The 21,037-nt window shown below is 32.0% G+C and overlaps 3 protein-coding genes across 3 annotated transcripts; 2 read left to right on the forward strand and 1 right to left on the reverse strand.

Annotated features, from left to right (window-relative positions):
* Positions 1-2,001: 2,001 nt before the first annotated feature.
* On the forward strand, positions 2,002-6,173 carry LOC126660938 (ATP-dependent Clp protease proteolytic subunit-related protein 1, chloroplastic). Its single transcript, XM_050354661.2, has 9 exons — positions 2,002-2,333; positions 3,416-3,531; positions 3,680-3,889; positions 4,312-4,416; positions 4,577-4,639; positions 4,749-4,860; positions 5,226-5,287; positions 5,676-5,858; positions 5,960-6,173. Exons 1-9 carry the CDS (start codon positions 2,099-2,101, stop codon positions 6,041-6,043), a joined length of 1,170 nt encoding a protein of 389 aa, XP_050210618.1. The 5' UTR covers positions 2,002-2,098; the 3' UTR covers positions 6,044-6,173.
* Positions 6,174-7,412: 1,239 nt separating this feature from the next.
* On the reverse strand, positions 7,413-12,038 carry LOC126662375 (mitotic checkpoint protein BUB3.2). The gene is made up of 9 exons (XM_050356342.2): positions 11,783-12,038; positions 11,547-11,677; positions 10,402-10,484; positions 9,791-10,057; positions 9,374-9,449; positions 8,783-8,863; positions 8,305-8,383; positions 8,112-8,212; positions 7,413-7,763 (listed from the first exon to the last, which is right to left on the reverse strand). The coding sequence occupies exons 1-9, from the start codon at positions 11,903-11,905 to the stop codon at positions 7,682-7,684; spliced, it is 1,023 nt and encodes a 340-aa protein (XP_050212299.1). The 5' UTR covers positions 11,906-12,038; the 3' UTR covers positions 7,413-7,681.
* Positions 12,039-15,604: 3,566 nt separating this feature from the next.
* On the forward strand, positions 15,605-20,389 carry LOC126662168 (uncharacterized). Its single transcript, XM_050356063.2, has 9 exons — positions 15,605-15,830; positions 16,212-16,292; positions 16,933-17,053; positions 17,149-17,243; positions 17,716-17,787; positions 18,184-18,414; positions 18,578-18,686; positions 19,220-19,403; positions 19,988-20,389. The coding sequence occupies exons 1-9, from the start codon at positions 15,807-15,809 to the stop codon at positions 20,073-20,075; spliced, it is 1,005 nt and encodes a 334-aa protein (XP_050212020.1). The 5' UTR covers positions 15,605-15,806; the 3' UTR covers positions 20,076-20,389.
* Positions 20,390-21,037: the final 648 nt, after the last annotated feature.

Consider the following 21,037-nt stretch of genomic DNA (forward strand, 5'->3'; position numbering starts at 1 on the left):
TCGCCGTTCTTCAGCAAGTTTCAGCGGCGCTTCGCTGCCGCCTTCATCCTCGCTGCGCCGCCGCCATTCTTTTGTTTCCGTGTTTTCTTTTCCAGATCTGGATCAGAGTTTTTGTCGGAAGGAAGAATAGATATCGGAAATTTTTAACGACTTTAGAAGTTTTTTAAAGGCATATGATCAGATTTCGAGGCAAAATGATTCATCGTTCTTCTTCTTCTTCTTTTTCATTTTCAGATCTAGAATTTTTTGTTAATTGTTTTTAAATAACAGTGATTTTTTTATCATTAAACATGTGTAAAGATTATCTTTAAAGAATGTAATACTAATTTTCATGTACATAAAATAATTTTATGATTTTATGGAATGAAAATCTGTTATTTCTGTAGTTTTACTGTGTTTGGTTGCATTTCTGCGTTTTTTATTCTGCAACACGATTTATTAATGATGGTTAGTTGATGAATTATTGTAATGTTTCAGTGTTGTTGATTTTATGTTGATTTTATGTCGATATTTTATTGATTTTAACATTGACGAATAAAATAATGATGTCCGTGAAATAAACTAAAAAAATAAAAATTTAAGTGAGACTAGATAATGATATGTTAGCATTGGAAAATAAAACAAATAAACATATTGAATTATTGTAATGTTACAGTGTTGATATTGTGTTGATTTTCGGTTGATATTTTGTTAATTCTAGCATTGATGAAAAATACTTATTATGGATAATGTTACAATGTTGATCTCGTGTTGATATTATGTTGATATTTAGTTAATTTTAATTTTAACAAAAAAAATATCAACATTACAATAATTTAGCAATTAATCAAAAATTAAGGTATCGTTTTTTCTATTTCAATTTAATTTTCATTTTTTTAGTTTATTTCATATGCAATATTATTTTCTTTGCCAATGTTAAAATCAACCAGATATCAACACAAAATCAACCGAAAATTAACATAACATCAACACTTCAACATTATAATCATTCAAAATTATTATTTGTCTTTACCTAAATGTTAACATATCATTATCCAATCTCAGCTGAATTTTTATTTTTTTAGTTTATTTCACTGACAATATTATCTTATTTGCCAATGTTAAAATCAAGCAAACACCAACTGATTATCAACACAATATCAACATAAAGTCAACATAATATCAACAACACTGCAACATTACAATAATTTAGCAATTAATCATCATCAACAAATCGTGCTGCAGAATAAGAAAAACGCAGAAATACAAACAAATGCAAGAAAAATGCAGAAATAACAAATTTTTATTCCATAAAATTACAAAATTATTTTTTAAACATGAAAAGATAATCTTTATACATGTTTAATGATAAAAAAAATACTGTTATATAAAATAGTAAATAAAAAAGAAAGAAACTTGTAGATCTAAGAAAGAAGGAAGAATAGGAACGGTGAATTTCAGATCTGAAATCAAAATAGAAACACGACAACAAGAAGCAACGCAAGAACAACAAGAAGCCATTTTACAAGCCGAAACCCTATGCAGATCTTCAGCACCAACAACGGCGAAAAGAGAAACAATATTGACGAAACTTGAAGCGATGTTGAACGGCGGCGTTAAGATAGATGGATGAGGGCGGCAGATCTGAAAGAGTCGGAGGAGGCTGTGTAATTTAAGAGAAATTAGAGAAATATGAGTTGAGAGAGATGAGAGAAAATGATGATGATGAGAGAGAAAATTATTGTAATTATGAAGGTTGGTTTGAGATGAGGGGTATATATTTGGACCGTATAAAAGAAAATATTTCTAGCGTGTACTGTAGTTTTAATATTGAAAAGTTGTATCCGTATAAAAGTAGTAAACTTCAAAATTTTGGTTGTTTATGAAAAAAAGCCCAAAAACTATCCAAAGGAATTTAAGGCCTAATAGAACAAGCCCAATAACAATCGCACACGCTTTAAGCCCAATACCTCCAAGCATAGACAACCGGTAGAGTCGTTTCTTGTCATGATTCCACGACGTGTCGTTCTTACGATTCAGTAACCAAAAAAATCCCCAAATTCCCACAAAAGCTTCAAAATTTAGCTAAAAAAATCATCAATCTCCAACAAAAAACACCATGGCAGCTTCACTACTGTCTCAGCTCTCAGCTCCACCATCAGAATTACCAAATCACTCAACTGGGTTACTTCCAAAATCGTCATTTTTTGCACCAAACACTAAACTTTTCTTCACACCCAGTTCAAGAAAACAAAGAATAGTTCATCAAAAATGTTACAGTCCCCCTTCTGCATCTGGCAAATCTATTGACCATATTCCCCAACAGTTTAGACAAGAGAATCTCAAGGATGGCTGTGAGTTTTTTTTTTCTATTACTCTTTGTGTTTTTTGTTGTTTAAATTTGGTGATTTTTTTATGTGGGTGTGTTTTTTAGTTTGTTTAATGATTTGGGTTGTTGTTTGTTATTGGAAAAGATAAGATTTTTAGAGTTTTTGAATTGGCTTAAGAGGGTCTGGCTGAAACTATTTAGGATTTACTACTTGGCCAATTGAAAATAAAATATGAGATGCCTTATGTTTTGTGTACAACCATTTAGGTCTTGAATTTTGGTAAAATTTGATGCTTTTGTGTTTTTTGAGTGGTGATTTAAAGGAATATGTGGTAAGTTGATTAAGGTAAGACTTGGGAGGGGATATATTAGACTCTGGTTCTGTTGTACTTCACTGCTTCTAGTGGAAAGATATTAGGTAGTGATTTTGTTAGCTACTTTGATTTCACTGAACTGATAAAATAGGTGACTCTTAAGGTCCTGGTATGGATTTGAGTAATAAGCGATTCTGTATGTTTGTTCTGAAAAGACGTGATTAGTAGCTGTGCTATGGAACTTCATAGTCCATAGTGTTTTTGTAGCGTTATAGTTGGAGGTTGGGGAGTTTTTTATTTTGGTTAGTTGGGATCTTGAGGAGATTAATAGCATAATGTGTTCTTTCACAATATGCTTACTAGGAATAGCGCAAGCGCTTTGGCGTTTTCTGTTGTAATGTTGCAGAGTGGGGCAAAACATTTCTATGACTATGAGCAATGAAAAATTGATGCAACTAAGTTTGTAAAAGCGAGTCAAACGGCATAGTAGCTCTCGTTTCCGGTCTTATTTTCCAGGATAAAGGGAAGATGCTAGTATGAATATATTAATGGAAAATAATAATAGTCAGGTGTTAATCCTCAAGAACAGATAGAGCAATGGGATATTCAAGTAATATTGCTCTTTTTGTAATGAATTTGTGAAATGTTTAACTTCGCTTGGATTGTTGAGAGCTCCTACTAATATAGTTTTAGTTCTGAATTTCTCAAGAGCTCCAAATATTGTGCACAATGTTAAAGCAGAGATTGGAATTCTATTTTTAATTATCCTTTTTCTATATATAATCAACTGCAGTGATGGAAAATTACAAAAATGTACCACGGCATCTATATGGTCTTTCTCCTTCACAGTTGGACATGTTCATGACTGAAGATAATCCAGTCCGTAGACAGGCAGAAAGTGTTACGGAGGTTTGGCCTCTTTAAACTTTAGTTAAACATGTAGTTGGATCATAGTTGATCTACTAAATGAGCAACTCCATTTCATTAATATTTGCCCATTTGGAAACTTTAAAAGACTCATATTCGTGCACTTGTGGTTTATGACAACTCTTGACAGGAAAGTATATCTTCTAGGAGTAACTATTTGGATCATGGGGGAATGTACAACGTATCTGGCATGGCGGATAGGGGCCCTTCAAAATACAGTATGAGTGTTAGCATGTACCGCGGAGGAGGAGGCGGGAGAGGATTCGGGAGACCTAGAAGTGCCCCTCCTGATTTGCCTTCTTTGCTCTTAGATGCTCGGATTTGTTATCTAGGAATGCCGGTGAGACACTACACAAAAGTTGTTAATATTAGGCAAAATGATTATTTCTATGCAAAACTTTGACCATTTTATCAAATATGTCTATAAAAGTGTAGATAGTCTCATCCGTCAAATTTATAAATTGGGACAATTATATCAAAACCCAAATTCAATCAAAGTTATGGAGTTTTCTTTCCTAACTGGACCAATCAAGTAAATTCATGTAAAGAATCTACATCGGAACAGACACGCCCTGGATATATTTATCTCAATTTGCAAAATTGGACCAAACTCTCTAAATTTTCTTTAAAGATATATTGGACAAAATTGTTAAAGTTATGTATAGAAAAAAAATCATTTTGCCTTAATATTATACCCTTGTCTTAATCATACCCTTAGCATCATTTTTGTTCTGTCTTTATTATTTTATCCGATTGTTGCAGATTGTGCCGGCGGTCACTGAGCTTCTTGTCGCTCAGTTTATGTATTTGGATTATGACGACTCTACAAAGCCTATATATTTGTACATAAACTCATCAGGGACACAGGTAAGAGCCTTCTTTTTTATTTTTCCCTTTGTCCTAGTCAAACATATTTCTTTTTCTCTTTCGCTCGACGAGATGTTGTGTAACATTAAGAAATGCTCAAGTTAAATTTGCTTTCTGATATATGCTTTGTTTGTTAAAAATAAAATCGGATGAAATTCAGAACGAGAAGATGGAGACTGTTGGTTCTGAAACAGAGGCATATGCTATTGCTGATGCGATGTCTGTAAGCAACATCATCTGTCTTTACAGCTCAACTACTTTATTATCTTTTGTTAAAAAATCTTATTATGCTCGAAACTAATCATATGCTGCGTTTTTCTGTTTACTTGAAGTACTGCAAATCAGTTGTCTACACTGTAAATTGTGGTATGGCATATGGTCAAGCTGCAATGCTTCTATCTTTAGGAGCCAAAGGTTTTCGGGCTTTGCAGCCAAACGCATCAAGTATGATCCTACTTCTCTTTTAACTTTCAAATATTGACGTGATTTCATTTTGAATATATAATTTGCAAAATTTGTTAGAGCAGTAAAATCGCCTTCTATTCCCGTATAATAGTATGTTTTTCCCTTTTGATGTGAAATAGCCAATTGCAACTGTTAAGCACCCAAACCAATCCAGGGGGTGTGCTATTCTTATTGTACTGCTCGCCTTTGGACACATAGTTTTGTACTTTTGCTTCCAAAAATGTAATTTATGATCGACTTGTAGAAATTATAATTCGGAAATTATATTCTTGGAACCATTGCAGCATAAAAAGTACATGTCACTTACTATCTGATGTATTTTAATGGTTTAATTTGAATTTCAGCAAAGTTGTATCTGCCTAAAGTCAATAGATCAAGTGGGGCTGCAATTGATATGTGGATTAAGGTCAGTCCCTCTTTCCCTCTCTTTTTGACCTGTTCATGGGCCGGGTTCAGTTGGGTACATGCCGGTCCAACCATGCTCGACTCTTTCAAATGTAAGCCCAACCCAACCTGGGCCCGGTTCAAATCTAATTATTATCCAAGCTGGCCTATATATTAAATTAGTGCATGTTTGTCTCGGACTTCTCAATCCTAAATAGAAATGTAACCAAAATTAGAATCCAAGCCTGCATGTTAAAAAGCAGGCCTAACATGGAATCAGTTCAGGCCGGGATTGATAAAAGTTGAAAAGTAAATATGGAAGCTGGTTAGGCGATACCCGGTCCAATAATCAGTTCTTGTATCTGTTTTGTTTCTTTTACGAACTCTTGCTCTGCAAAATTTTTTATCAGGCCAAGGAACTCGATGCAAATACCGACTATTACCTCGATCTATTATCTAAAGGAACCGGCAAAACCAAGGAAGAAATTAATAAAGATATCCAACGACCTAAATACTTCAACTCGGCAGAAGCTATTGAATATGGCCTTGCAGATAAGACCGTTGATTCAAGCGACGACGCATTTCAGAAACGGGTAAACCTTTCATATCTTCCCGCTAAAAGTTACTATTTTTCCGCTCTTTTTTTCCATATTGTGCGCCGGGATGCAGTTCATAACGAGATTTCCGTGTTCAGGATTACGATGCATTGCTTGCTCAATCAAAAGCCATGAGGGCAGCAGCTGGAGGTCCAAGAGCAGCTCCTTCAGGATTTAGGTAATTACATAGTAAAAGCCATGTAAATCTACATGTGTAACAAAAGTTCAATCTTTCATAATAGATACTGTAATCTTAATTTTTGTTTCAAGTTCAGATTTATATCTCAAACTTGGTTTGTAATGTGTTTGTCAGATTGGTGTTTTTTTGCATTGCTTTTAGGGATTATTATTAGTTATCCGATGTCGTTTTGATCATTCAAAACGGCCCAAACGATTGTTTTTGTAAAAAACAATACATAATACTGCAGCGGACAATAGGATGAAAAGGCTGGAATGTGCAGTGACACGTTTTATAGAATGTGTTTAAATATGAAAAAACACAAAAGGTGAAGATATTTTATAGCAAAATAATCATATTTTAATTAAGTAATTGTCATATATATGCTATCATTAATTATAATAAGGGAGAATTATTGTTTACTCCATGAGTTTAGGTCCGAGATATCACTATATCAATAATGTTTTAAAGTCTATTGTTTTTCCTCTGCCGTTTGATCAAATTTACTATTTCATCCTTCCGTTAGTTGATTTGGTTAAAGTGTCTACTAAGTTCAACTTAACCTTTTCTTTAAAAAAAATCATAAATTTGGTTTAAAAAATATTAACAAACAGTAATATATTTACTGTTAATATGAATATGAATTTTTAATAATCCTACTAAGTATTTTAAAAATAAAATAAAATAAACGATTGTATTGAACTTAATTTTTAACAATGAGAACTTTTGACCAAGTCAACAAACGAAATGAAGAAGGCGAAATGATGAATTTGATTAAATATATGGGGTGCACAGTTAAACATCATGGGGATAATAGTATTTCACACCTAAATTCATGGAGTAAATAGTAATTATCCCGTACAAGACAAAAGTTAATACTATTTAATAGAAGGGTGAGTTTAATACTAGTCTTTCTCCAAATTACTCCCTCCGTCCCACTCTAATTGACAAAATATGGAGTTTTTGGTGTCCCATTCAAATTGACAAAACTAACATAACTATAATTTTTTCCTTTAACTTTCCATCTTTACCCTCATTTAAATTTAAACTTTTTATGAAAAGATGGTGAATATTTAATGAGAATTTAACTAATATACTAATAGCATTAATTAGCTCCATTATCAATAGAGGGGTATAGAAGTAACTATCTATGTCATTTATTAGTTTGTATTGGTTATTGTAATTTAGTTATTTTGTTAATTAGAGTGGGACGGAGGGAGTATCTATCAATTTGGGATAGAAATGTCGTGAAAGAAAAATTAAAATATAAAAAAGTCAATAATTTTAACCTAAGATTAGGAGTGATAGTAATTATCCCTTGTATTAATAGTTTGCATTGCACTGGTAAACAATATTTACAGCTACTACACATGTAGAAGAAAAACATGGATGCATATATACATTTTTTAACATGGAATATTATATCCACAATCCAACATATTTCAACTTTTAATTGATTATGATAACGTAGAGCTAAAGAGAAAAATGGGGAGAAAGAATTCTAACTAAATTTAAGCAGTCTTTACATCAAGTTTAGCTAGCTTCATAAGAGAAATGAAGCTCCACAATGTATCAGCACATATCGACATAACTACGTATTGAGATTTCAAAACACCGTTTTAGAGGCGATTTCAGAGATGGATCATGCTGGAGGCAATACTTTCGGTTTTGGCTTCACTTCAATTTCGTTTACATTGCGTACGAAAATGGCATCGGGTTCGTGGCTGCAAAATGAACATATCATGATTAGAGGTGATGAGGGGGCGAGGGAACATATAATTATTAGAGGTGATGAGGGAGTGAGGAGTAGGGGTGTACATTTGGTTCAAAACAAATTGAATCGAGTCGGACCAAATCAAAATTTTACTTTTGTAAAACCAAAACTGAAGTCAATAGTTGTTTCGTTTTGTACTAAAGGTTAACTGAATTTTTCTATGTGCAAAACCAAATTGAGAAATTAAATTCTTTAGTTTTGTCAAACCAAACCAAATTTGTCGATTCAGTTTGGTTTTCTGATTTATCTCGGTTTTGCACACCCTTACGAAGATGTAAGAGAAAGGCATCAATCTTACGGTTTTAATCCCTCTTCGAAAGTATAGCTTGATGCCACGGCCAATAGACGACCATCCCTGCTAAAGGACAGTGCAGCAATACTCGATGGGTATTTAGTGTACTGCAAAACATGAGCAAAGGTTACATTACATAACTACATTAAGCCGTCTAAAAATAAATTATGAATGTTCGATCTCTCTATCTAATTTTTACCTGGTAAAGCCTCTTTTTGTTATTCCCATCCCATATGTTAACAAAGCCATCACAGCCTCCGGTTCCAAATGTACCATAGCTGCAAATCAAAATCGGAAATAGAGAATGATACAAACTGGAAAAAGTTTGCTAATTTTATAATTTTAAACAGAAGATCTAAACCTTTCAGTAAAAAACTAGAAAAAGTCTAGCCAAAAAAAATCCAGTATTGGTCACGATTCAATTTCAATTTGATGTCTTCAAATGATGGTCATAATTCAATTTCAATCCAAGTCGGTTCAATTAGGTAAATGATTACACATGTGATTCCCTAACTTGTCAATTTAGCAATCAGTTAGAGACATCATTAGCAGTAACCTTCAGCAATGAGAAAAAAAAAAGCCATTTACGTCCAAGTTGAGATTAAAAATGACTGTATAACTCTGCATATCTCAATCAAACAGTTCATAAGTTCAACCCATAGTCTTCAGAAACTTACACAGGGTGAAATGCAATAGCATTTACTGGATATACAATGTCCGTTCCAGCTTCTGATTTTCGATGACACTTAAACGCATATCTGCAACAAGTCAAGTCCAACGAGATAAAAAAATTGTAAGACTGGACATGCCCAAGTAACAAACATGTATGCACCACTAATACCCTAGCAGCAGGATAGCAAATATTAATTAGACTTCCGAAACTGATAGTTAAAAGAGCAAAACCAAATCCTAGCACTTGTTTTAATACAGCATAAGGTCACATCTATGACTCGCTAGAGAGCATGTACATAGTGACCTTGAAGGAAAATTCACTACAGCAAATAGAAAACTGCATCACTAATTTGAATCACAAATATGTTTGGGAATTTCTAATAAAGTCTTGAATCAATAGGTGAGTTAAAGACTATCTGCTGTACTCAATGCAATATAGGTAGATCTTATCCTAGAATTCTACCACAAACAGTTTACCAAAAGTTAAACATGGAAATATGATAGGAAAAGGACTACAAAGTAACTTATGAAAAATGAACTGCAAATTCAACTTTGTATTCTGCTTCTTGATGGTGCAGAAGATATATAATGCTTACTTTTTCAATTGACTAGCCTCTGAAAGATCAAAGAACTCCATTGCAACCCTTCCCTCGACTGAACTAAGAGCATATCCTGCATAGAGTGATCCAAATGAATATGAGCTACTTTTCAAGTCTCAGGGGGATTAGAAAAAAATCTTCAAACCACATAAAGACATTTCTACAATTCTCTGCCTCTTTCCCTCTAATTTGGATGCCATGTAAAGATAAATTAGGAAAGCAATAGTGGTAGGTAGAAACACCAGCAAAAGTAGTAACGACAATGCTTCATTTTTAGCTATGTGAGCATATCCACCAGAACAGTTTTTCAAAAATATGTTACTTTAGATGAATGACTGGAAATCTAAATAAAGCATGAACAGAAATGGTATATAATAGATATCATGTTGTTGCTTTAAAAGTTCGAGTTAATACCTGTTCCATTGGGATAACAGCGCACGCATCGAGTTTGATATTTCAATGACGATTCCCTCCGTTGCTCAGGTTGAGACATATTCCGCAAATCATATATATTTACATGTCTTCCTGCAGTAGCTACTACTAAACGATTTCCAACAAGAGATAAAGAATAAACTCGCTCAGGTTGTTTATATGTGCCTACAAGAGTGCGATCTTGTCCACTTGCTCCTCTAGGATCCCAACACTTCAATGTTCTATCCCAGCTACCAGTGATGACTTGTCCTATGATCATTGACAAAATGGATAAACTACTCATATGGGTTGCTATCAGACAAATAAATGCATAATTACAACAAGTAACGTATATGAGCAGAAAAATACATCTCTAACAGGAAAAAAGTAAAATTTAAGTAACTGCAGTTGTAATATTGCATATCTATAACAAGCATTGTGGTCAGTTTATGATCTGACTAGCTATGAATTTTAGTCAATTGTTACACTATATTCTATGTATGAATAAAGATGCACGTAGTATATTTATTTTTTGATGATCGCGTTAACTGTCCTGCTTTTGATGGTCTTGGCAAAATGGTAAAGAGAAGCAAGTAAAATGTAGTCTAACTCACCAGCTGCATAAGAGTACTCAATACAACGAACAGGTTCTTCATGCTTTCCCAAAATATCTTCCTTGCCAGAGTTAAAAAGCAGCCTGAAACAAAACGAAAATGACTCCATAACTTTTCCATGAACTACAGTTTAGAAAATTCCCAAGCCCATGTTTGTCTTCTGTACAATATAAAGGACCTCTAAAAAGAACACACACACACACAACTACAAAAGGGTGAGAACTGACAACTGTACGACATAAAATCCAACGATAAGCTATTTCTTTGGAAAGAATTGTAATATAAGTAGTTATCAGTCATCAACACAATTTCAAAGCAATGAGAATGGAAAAAGTCTATATGCAATTTAACCGAAAGCCCCTATTTTAAACATTTTATTAATCATTAAAAAATTCTAAACAAAGCAATTTTCCTTCTAAGTGTTGTTTTAAATGAATCACACGCCAAAAAAATATCAACTCGACTCCACTGAAAATTATCGCAAAATCATGTCATTCTTGTTTCATGATTTCACTTCTTCATATTAGCATTTTTTTTATCAAAAAGATAAAAATTAAAATCAAATTCCCGCGATTACGTCATTTCCGAGCATAAATCTCGACAAATATATTATTAACTCAACTAAAGAGATATAGTTTCTTAACAGCATAACACAGTGAACAGCACTTCTGAAAAATACAATAAATTAACTCTAAACTAAATAAAACAAACAAAACAAAAGCAAAATTACTAAAATCTCAGAGATTCCTTAAAAGCAGTATTTTCAAACTAACACAGACATAAAAAAAATCCGATAAAAGATAAAAGACGAGGAAATTAAAATCAAATTCCAGCGATTATGAAATTTCCGAGCATAAATCTTGATACATCTATTAACTACACTAAAGAGATATAGTTTCTTAACAGCATAATACAGTGAAACACTTCCGAAATAGACAATAAATTAACACTAACCTAAAACAAACAAAATATAGTTTCTAAACGGCATAATACAATGAACACTTCCGAAAAATACAATAAAATAACTCTAAACTATCACAAACGAACTGAAAGAAAAATTACTAAAATCTCAGAGATTCCTTATAAGCAGCATTTTCAAGCTAATACAAACATTAAAAAAATCAGATATAAGATAATAAACTGACCGGCGCACGGTATTATCACCGCAGGCACTAAAACCGGAAGAATCATCATGGAAGCAGCAATCAAGAACAGCTGCGCCGTGCATAAACTCTCCTTTTAATGTATCTGAACTTGCATCATATAATCTCACAGTCTGATGACAAAAAATTCAAATAAAAAGTGATTAAATTAGCGGTAATGAAGTAATTAGTGGTGTAATTATTAGTTGATAGAGCTGTGAATGTGTGGATTAGATTACCTTGTCCCAGGAGGAAACGAGGAGGTGATCGCTGTGGTTAGAGAAGCGGAGATTTGAGATTCCGTCGTTCGGTGGATTTGAGAGTTCGCGGCCGGATCCCGGCGGCGGGAGAACGGCTGTCATGGAGGAGATTTGGCCGGAGAAGGATTGTGGTGAGGATTTGTTAGGGTTTTTGAGAGAGGGAAATGAAGTTTAAATTTTTTGGTGAAGTTTTGTTTTGTTATACAAAAATGAGAAAGAGAGTGGTAGATTTGAATTTAAATTTTCAAAATGAAAGGGTAATATTACAGAGAGCAAATTATTTAGAGGCTCCTGAGTATATCATAATTAACAGTTTGATATCTTTTATTTTAAAAGTCTATTTTATGGTCCCTCAGTTTTCATTCAGTTAATTGAGAGATCCTTCTGTTAATTTGCGGGACCAAATCGTTTAACGGATTGAAATTCGGATACTAAATCGTTTAAAAGTGATGGACCAAATCGTTTAATAAATTAAAAGTGAGGGACCAAATCGTCCATAAAACTAAAAGTGGGGTACTAAATCGTTTGAAAATAAATGTTGAGATTAACAGAGGGACCTAATAGTTAACGGAATTGAAACCGATGGACTATTAAGTATAGTTTTGAAACAAAGGGTACCAAACTGTTAATAATTGTATATCTCAGAGACCTTAGCGTAATTTGCTCTATTACAAATTATATAAGAACAAAGAGTCCACGCGCCCCTAAACTTGTAACACGGGGTCATCTAACACAATTTATACTTTTTGAGCAATTAACCCCAAAACTCTTCATTTATAGGTCAAATAACTCCATAATTGTACTTTTTAAACGCGTAAAATACAAATCGAAAGTGAGGGATATAAAAAAGTAATTAGATATTTTCCTAATTGTTGTGATATAATTATCCTAAATTTACTTTGAAATAAAAATATAAATTTTGGATTATTTGATCTAAAAATGAAGAGTTTTGAGGTTAATTATTTAAAAAAGTATAAATTGAATTAGATGATCTCGTGTCACAAGTTCAGAGTGCGCGTTGACATTTTGTTCAATTATATAAGGCTGAAAGTACAAAAAAACTCTTGACTTTTTCTCAAATACAAATTATCACTTTTATATTTTTTTGGGTACGATCAAACTCTCATATTTTTAAAATTGAACAATTAAATCATCGTTGTTTTAAAATCGAATAAATAAACCCTTTTAGTTTATTTTTAGGACACTTACCCCTTCAATTTTTTGGTAAATATTTTAAATATTAAAATTATTTTTACACTTCTTTCCTATATGATTATGGGAGACATGTCAGCTATTAATGAGTGTTTCTAATGGTGTTGGATGAAAAGGGGTTATTTGTTCTATTTGAAAATAAATAAGACTTAATTATACTCAAAAAAATAAAAAAAATTGATTTGTACTTTTGTAAAAACTACGAGAATTTTTTTGTATCTTTTACCTTACAATAATAAAAAGATTAATTATAAAAGATAAAAAGTTGAGAAAATAACAAGAAAAATCATATATTATAATTGTTTTTCAACAATTGCCATCTTAACTAGAATTATTTCTTTGTTATTATTATTATTTCAATTAATAGCACAAAATCCATTTAGTTTTCATTTAGTGCCATCTTTTTTAATCTTACATGTGTCCAGATCTCCACCCTTATTAACTGATTTGCTCACGCGCGTGACGTGATTTTTATCCCAACACTTCAAGCTGCTCTTCTAAGTTCTAACTTGCAACTGAACATCCACGTGCGATTTTCCCAGCTTTTTTGGCCATCCACTTCAACCAATTTTGCTGACCATGTCACATTCTCTACTTCAATATATATGATTGAATTTCTCTTTAACAAAATCATATATAAACTTAATGACTAATAAATTCAAGGGTTAATCCATTTTAAGGTCTTTATGAGTTTTGTCCATTTAACTTTTAAATTTTTAGTTGGTTTTATCTAATTTTTTAATTTTATATTTTTTATCTATCCGATTCTCGAATTTTCATTTTGTCTTACATGGTCACTTAATTTTACATTTTTTTATCTGATCTCTTAATTTTATGTTTTTTTTTTAATTATCTAATACCTTAATTTTTCATTTATTATTGAATAGAAGCTTTTTAAAACTATTCAAAAAAATATTTATAAAAATATTGTCAAAAAATTAAAAGATATTCAAGATATTAGAAAAAATATGTATAAAAATGTTGGAGATATATTTGATACAGTTTTGATACATATTTGATATATTTCCGAAACATACATTTCCGATACATATTTGATACATCTTCGATACATTCTCGGTACATATTTGATGTATCTTCGATACATATTTGATATATAGTTGATATATATTCGATCGTTCAAAATATTTTTTCTTGTTTTATATATTTTTTCGTTTTGTTACGTATTTATATATATATATATATATATATATATATATATATATATACATATTTGATTTATTTTTGATACATATTTGATTCCTTTTTGATACATCTTAGGTATATCAGATAATTATTAATTTATTAATTTAAAATTAAATACTTAAAAGACGCATAGGTGGATTAATTTATCTTTACCAAAATCTTTTGATCGAGAAAGTGAATTATATGTAGTAAATTAGAGTTTAATTAACCGAATTAATTAAATTTTTTAATTTTTATCTTTAATTTTTATCGATTTAATTGAATCAACCGACTAATTCGATATGTTCATTTATATATTTATACATTTTCCGATACATATTTTATACATGATAGATATATTTTTAAAATGTACTTTATAGATACATCATGATATATATTTATACATGATAGATACATCATAATATATAATTATACATGACATAAAAATTAAATAATTTATAAAAATTGTATTATTTGTGTATTTATGTATTTTTTAAAATTTAATAAATTTAAATTTTTAAAATTAAAAGTAATATTTTTCAAAATTTATGTTATATAAATGAATTATTTAGCATATGGTGTGTGTGTATGAGAAAGGGGGGCCACATGGCAAGAGAGGGAGAGAGAAAGAGAGAAAGAAAAACACATGAGAGAGAAAAGGATAAAAAAAAAGAGAGAAAGGGGGGACCACATGATAAGAAAGAGAGAAAAAGAGAAAGGAGACACATGAGAGAGAAAAAGAGACCACGTATCTTTTTCTTATTGGGATGAAATGAAGTAAAGTTTTGGTATTTTGTGGTATGAATGTAAAATGAATGAGTTAAATGGTAATTAGTGTAATTGGAGCCCAATTTTTGGCATTTTTGTTGTTTTCTCTAAAAAATTCAGATTGACTTTTATCGTTGGAGGCTATAAATATTTAGATCCCTAAAATAGACGGTGATTCGCTTAAACAACCTATGATCATAAAAAATGATACAAAAAGGATCATAACATTAATTTCGTTAAAAATTCTCGTTAATTTCTTCTTCATGCGATACATTTTAGTTTCTTAATATTGGTATTGGTAGCATATTTTTGTTTTATGACATTTTGTATACAATAAAGATGTTTTTGTCGTTATTTTAGTGAAAAACAGTTATAACTCAAATGATATAAACGTCTGATATATGCATATATGCATATAAATATTATATTATCTATTTATAATTTAAAATACTAAACTGTCTTAACAAAATTAATTTTTTAAACGTGAAGTGATTAAAAATTGATTAAATATATTTATTTAATAGTATATTTTTAAAAACTTAGAAAGTTAATATTTTAATTTTAACAAAAATAAAGATACTAAACAATAACAACATTTGTTTTTTTTTAAAGGAATTATTTTGTTTTGTTTAATTCTCAGAAAAATCAGATCTGTCTTGTTCCTTATTTTGCCTCGCTTTCTTTCTCCTCTGTCTGATTATCTCTCTTCATATACTGAAATTACAAAACCCTAAAATAACAGAAATTAATTTACCCAATCACTTAATTTAATCTTCAATTCGTAACCATAATCAACTCACAAACCTCATTAATTTCTCAATTTTAATTTCACTCTCGTGCAATGGTGGTCTGCAAATGCCGCAAGGTAATTATTATTAGATCTGATTTTTACTGCTTAAAACACTGATTAGATCTATGTTTTTATTTTTATTACTCTCTAATCAATTACGTTGCACTTTATTTTTATGTATGGTTACTGAACGATTGAACATTTTAGTTGTCGTTTGGTCCAGTGATCAATTTTATTCAGCTGCATTGTGTTTGCTAAATTGAATTTTTTGTTTTTAGTTATAATTGCGGAAAATCGGTTATTGTTGTTGGTTAATGTTTGATGTGGAGCTTGGTTAATTGATTTTGTTAGTGTTTATATACTAAGTTCTTGATTTAGCTTACTCTGATCAGTGATCAGTATTTGCATTCGGTGACGACGATTTTGTTTAGTTATTTTTGCAAATTTCTGTTTCAGGCTACCAAACTATACTGTTTCGTGCACAAGGTTCCGGTTTGTGGGGAATGTATTTGCTTCACGGAGCACCAGATATGCGTGGTATTTATCTCATGCTACTTTATATGGCCTTAGTTTTACAATTTAGTATAATTGATGAAGTAACTGTAAAATGCTTGCAACGAATGGCATTTTGACGAATAAAAAGGGCTGGATATTATAGTCAGTTCGTTTCAATTATGGCTTTTGTTAGTGCCAATCGTAAGAGAAATGTAATGGGAGACGGGAGGGAAAGAGTTCTGGGTCATAACTGGCTGAAGAAAGAATAATTGTTCATTGCTTTAGGTATTACTAATAAAAAGAAAACGGAAAAGAAAATAAAGAAACTGTTGGCATAAAAAGTGCTATTTAAATCCACAGTCTTGTTTTCTGAACTTTTAACATTTACTGTAAGAGAAGATCTTTTTTTTTTGATAATTGGGAAGGGGAAGCGCTTTGTGAGAGGAATTGAACCCACAACCTAACAGATTGCTGCCAAGCGATCATACCATTTGAGATATAGCTCATTGGTTAAAAAAAAAGAAGAATATATATTGATGAATATTATGCAGGGGTTCAATTTATAGAAAAAGAAGCATATTATGGCTGTTTGCCTCCGTTGTAATATGTGGATATGCTGTACTTGCATGTGTAAAACCTAGTATTATGGCTTACCCACTTCTTTTCTTGTTATCCCTTGTAGGTTCGGACATACTCTGAGTGGGTAATAGATGGCGAGTATGATTGGCCTCCCAATTGTTGCTCATGCCAAGCTGTGCTCGAAGAGGGGAATGGTTCTCAGACCACTAGATTGGGTTGCCTACGTATGTTTTAGTAAAATTTAAGCTGTAGCTTTCACTTGCAGATTCTACATAAAATGCACAACATAATATGCATTTGTTTTGGGGTTGCATTGTAGATGTTATACACACGGACTGTTTGGTTTCACATATCAAGAGCTTTCCTTCGCATACTGCACCGGCTGGATACATATGTCCTTCATGTTCAACATCGGTAAGCGTACTAGAATTCATATATGCCTTGCGTCTACATATGTAGCTCACACATTGCTCTTATCTTTTAACTTTGTAACTAAGGCTAAGTTGACTTGTGTCTGATGTTTCCAGTCTAGTTGGTGGTTTCCTAAGTGCTAAAGTCAAAGAGTACCTCGTTTTTTCTATTTTTATTCCATATTGCTCTCAGGTTAGCTGAAGCATGCTGCACATATAAATATACTTTGTAAAGTTCCCTTATATGATTAGTTGATGATTGATTTTTTTTTTATTCCATGCCTTGAGTGTTGCTTTGTGCTGAGGGCTGCCTGTTGTTCAGTTAAATACACTTATCTTATTCCAGTAAGAGCTGGAAAATAGAATAGAAGGAAAGACAAAATTGAAGTCATGATGGTATTGTTTAGTAGTTGGCTAAGCTAACTTCCTTCTGTTTTCTTTGTAACTATATCTCAAAATGGTGTTTAATGGTGCAGATATGGCCTCCTAAGAGTGTTAAAGATTCAGGATCTCGTCTTCATTCAAAGCTGAAGGAAGCTATCATGCAGGTAAGGTGTAGATTGGATACTTGATTACAGTATTTGCAGTAATATCATGAAAGTGCCTGACTATCAGAACATGGGATTTATATTAGCTGTAATATATACTGATTACTCTGCAACAGTTCCTTTCATTAAATAATTTTTGAGATTTCTTAGCAGATGCCTTGATTAACAAATTTGCATTGGGGATAATTAACTTACTTATCCGTTGCTTCTCTTAATTGCAAAAATAATAACACTTTTCTCCTTGGTTTTCTAATTGTATATGCTAGAAGGATTGAGGGAGTCAAATATTTGATCCTACAGTTAGAAAAGTTTTAAAGTCCTACTTTCAGAAGAGCTGAAATTATTAGTCTTAATATTCAGGACAAGTTTTAAGATACTTTATTTGCTATTGTACAGACTGGCCTAGAAAAGAACTTATTTGGAAATCATCCAGTTTCACTTCCAGCACCACCTCCTGCATTTGCCTCAGATCCACTGGTTTCTATTTCTTCATCACCTTCAATGACAAATAATGAAATAAGCATAGCCGATGGAAAAGGGCTTCCTAAAATTTCAGTGACAGATATTGTGGAGATTGAAAGCCCCAGTTCAGCGGGAAACTATTTAAAAAGCTCAAGTCCTGTTGGTGTAAGAGTTTCATTGCTCTTTCTTTTCCACCTTTCTCCTGTTTTTTCACCCACATATTCTAGTCAATTTACTTATCTTCATGCACGCATCAAGACAATTTCTCCTGTTTTATTATTTCAATTTCTTATATCATTTTATTATTCAATATTACTATGCAATGCAGCCTGGTGCTACAACAAGAAAGGGCGGTATCCATGCCGACATGCAAAATTCAGAATCTGTATATTATGCAGATGATGAAGATGGGAATCGCAAAAAGTACAATCGTAGGGGTGAGTATAACTTTTACTTTGCATATATAATATATGCATGCTAGTGCAAATGATGCCTGCAGCATGTATGCTTATTAAATTTATGATATCTATGTTTTTGACATTAAATTCTGCTTTCCATTATATGCTTTCTTTTATATATCTGATGGATCCAAGATGGTCTCATGCTTTTGCTAAGTATCTAAGCAAATGCATTAAAGAAAGTGTCAATAACTAGAAAATGTTCTACAGTAGGCACATTGGGCTTTGGAAATACGCATGTCTTGACAGGGAACAAGACATTTAGAGGCACCAAAATGAAAGGCCTGTAATAGTTGCATATGATAAGTGATCCCTGATTTAATATTTCCTGCTCTTTATTATTCCAAAATCCAATTCAGTTTATACCTAGGTGTGAATAGAAATGCGTTTTTCTTTCACTCATATCAAAACTCTTTGATATACTATTGACGTATAGTCAGGTTGATGCTTGTGTTTTCAAGCTTTATTATGCTGATTGCTTTATTATTTGTCCAATTTTTTAATTCTTGCAGGCTCAATCCGCCACAAGTTCCTTCGATCATTGCTTCCCTTCTGGTCAAGTGCATTACCAACTTTACCAGTAACTGCACCTCCACGTAAGGATGCATCAAATTTAGATGATGTCTCAGAAGGTCGAACACGACATCGCTCATCAAGAATGGATCCACGAAAAATCCTTCTCTTTATAGCAATTATGTAAGCTTCTTTCTGAAAAATAAATGTTCACTTTTCAGATGGACACGAATAAGAGTATAGTTTTGAGGATCTACGATGGACTCAAAGAAAGGGTCAAACTCTTTAATTTAAAGAGTTTATCAGTAAATTTACAGTCAAATAATTGACTCTTAAGGCATACAATTTTAAACTAAAAAGCTGGTTTGCCTCTCCGATTAACCTCAAGTCTAATTAACGAGAATTTATTTTTTAAAATTAATTTATCTTTATTTTTTGAGAAGATTTTTTTCTTTTTCATAAAAAGAAAATTAGAGGGATTAAGCTAAAGAAAAGAAGAGAAAATAAATTAATATTATTTAATAGTTATGGAAGATATAAAATAAAGAATTACAAATCAAATTCTTATTTTATAAAATATTCTTTATATTTTAGAAAATGTTATTTATTGTAAAGAGCAGAGATGCTCTTACAAGGTTGATTTTTTTAAAAAAAAATAATACAAGGTTGATTTGTGTGCTGTTGATCTGCTGTAATTACATTTCTGTATTTAGTTTCCTCTTGAATAGTTACTTGTGCTGACAAAAATGTGCTTTAATTATTTGCAGGGCCTGTATGGCAACTATGGGGATATTGTATTACAGAATTGCACAACGGGGATTCGGGGACGAGCAGGCAGAAGATGAACAGCGGTAATTACGACATAAGGTTGATGAAATTTGATATCACCCATTGTATACCTTTTTATGCTTAATTGGTGATAAGCGGTTCATTTATCGTTTCTACTTCTCATGTATGGCTCATCCCATGTTTGCATCCGTTTTTTGTTTCTATGGTTTACAAGTGAATGTACAAGGGGGTTGAAATGAATTTTTAATTGTTACATAATCAATCTTGACCGTGTTCCTCTTAGGCGGGTTCCTTCTTTCGGTGTTGAATTGGAAAGTTAGGTTATACGAAAGATGCTTTTGTTTTAATTAGATTATATATATGTAATTATTTGTTCACGATATAGGTCTTGCTGAGATAGTTAAGGAATTAGTTTCCGTCTTTTTTATTTGATTACAATGAGAGGATGGGAGAATCGAACCTGAGACTCTCAGGTCGAATTATAATGTTCCTACCATTAGGCTATGCTTATGGGACGAAGTGGAGCCAAACCTTTATGTCATGTGATCCTTGTTTACTTGCTTGTTAGTATGTACCTTAATGATATGATCTATATTTGGTTGAAGAATTCCATATGCTTGTTTTTGATAAGCTTGATGCATCTAGAGGTGTGCATAACCGAACCAAATTGAAACTATTGTTTGTTTTTTCGAAATCAAGCCGGACCAAGTTTTCAGGGAATTAAAATGTTTGAAACTAAATTGAGGCGGTTGGATTTTTGTTTCGTTTGATTATTTTTTTTGATTCGGTTTGTATCAAAGCTGAATTAAAAATGTTTTACTTCTAAAATCAAAATTATCTTCAGCCGAATCGAACTGAATTTGTCTGGTTGGTTTCTGAACGCCTCTAGAATAGATGTCAATGCAACAACAATATATAAGTGCAAAATACCCAAAAGTTGATGGAATCAAACCTATAAATTAATGATCATAATTAAAGGTCATTTAGTGGGTAGCGTTGGTTAAACAAAATGGAATGTGCATAGAAGA

Source organism: Mercurialis annua, linkage group LG8, assembly GCF_937616625.2.
Source record: "Mercurialis annua linkage group LG8, ddMerAnnu1.2, whole genome shotgun sequence".
Lineage (NCBI taxonomy): Eukaryota > Viridiplantae > Streptophyta > Magnoliopsida > Malpighiales > Euphorbiaceae > Mercurialis > Mercurialis annua.

Bases quoted from the DNA above. Each gene is read 5' to 3' on its own strand.
- LOC126660938 (XM_050354661.2), top strand. From the start codon at position 2,099: ATGGCAGCTTCACTACTGTCTCAGCTCTCAGCTCCACCATCAGAATTA. The intron at 4,861-5,225 runs GTATGATCCTAC...TTTGAATTTCAG, and splicing joins TTTGCAGCCAAACGCATCAA to CAAAGTTGTATCTGCCTAAA. The intron at 5,288-5,675 runs GTCAGTCCCTCT...ATTTTTTATCAG, and splicing joins CAATTGATATGTGGATTAAG to GCCAAGGAACTCGATGCAAA.
- LOC126662375 (XM_050356342.2), bottom strand. From the start codon at position 11,905: ATGACAGCCGTTCTCCCGCCGCCGGGATCCGGCCGCGAACTCTCAAAT. The intron at 11,678-11,782 runs GTAATCTAATCC...TTTTGTCATCAG, and splicing joins TCGTTTCCTCCTGGGACAAG to ACTGTGAGATTATATGATGC. The intron at 8,213-8,304 runs GTAAAAATTAGA...CATGTTTTGCAG, and splicing joins ACAAAAAGAGGCTTTACCAG to TACACTAAATACCCATCGAG.
- LOC126662168 (XM_050356063.2), top strand. From the start codon at position 15,807: ATGGTGGTCTGCAAATGCCGCAAG. The intron at 15,831-16,211 runs GTAATTATTATT...TTTCTGTTTCAG, and splicing joins TGGTCTGCAAATGCCGCAAG to GCTACCAAACTATACTGTTT. The intron at 18,415-18,577 runs GTAAGAGTTTCA...TATGCAATGCAG, and splicing joins AAAGCTCAAGTCCTGTTGGT to CCTGGTGCTACAACAAGAAA.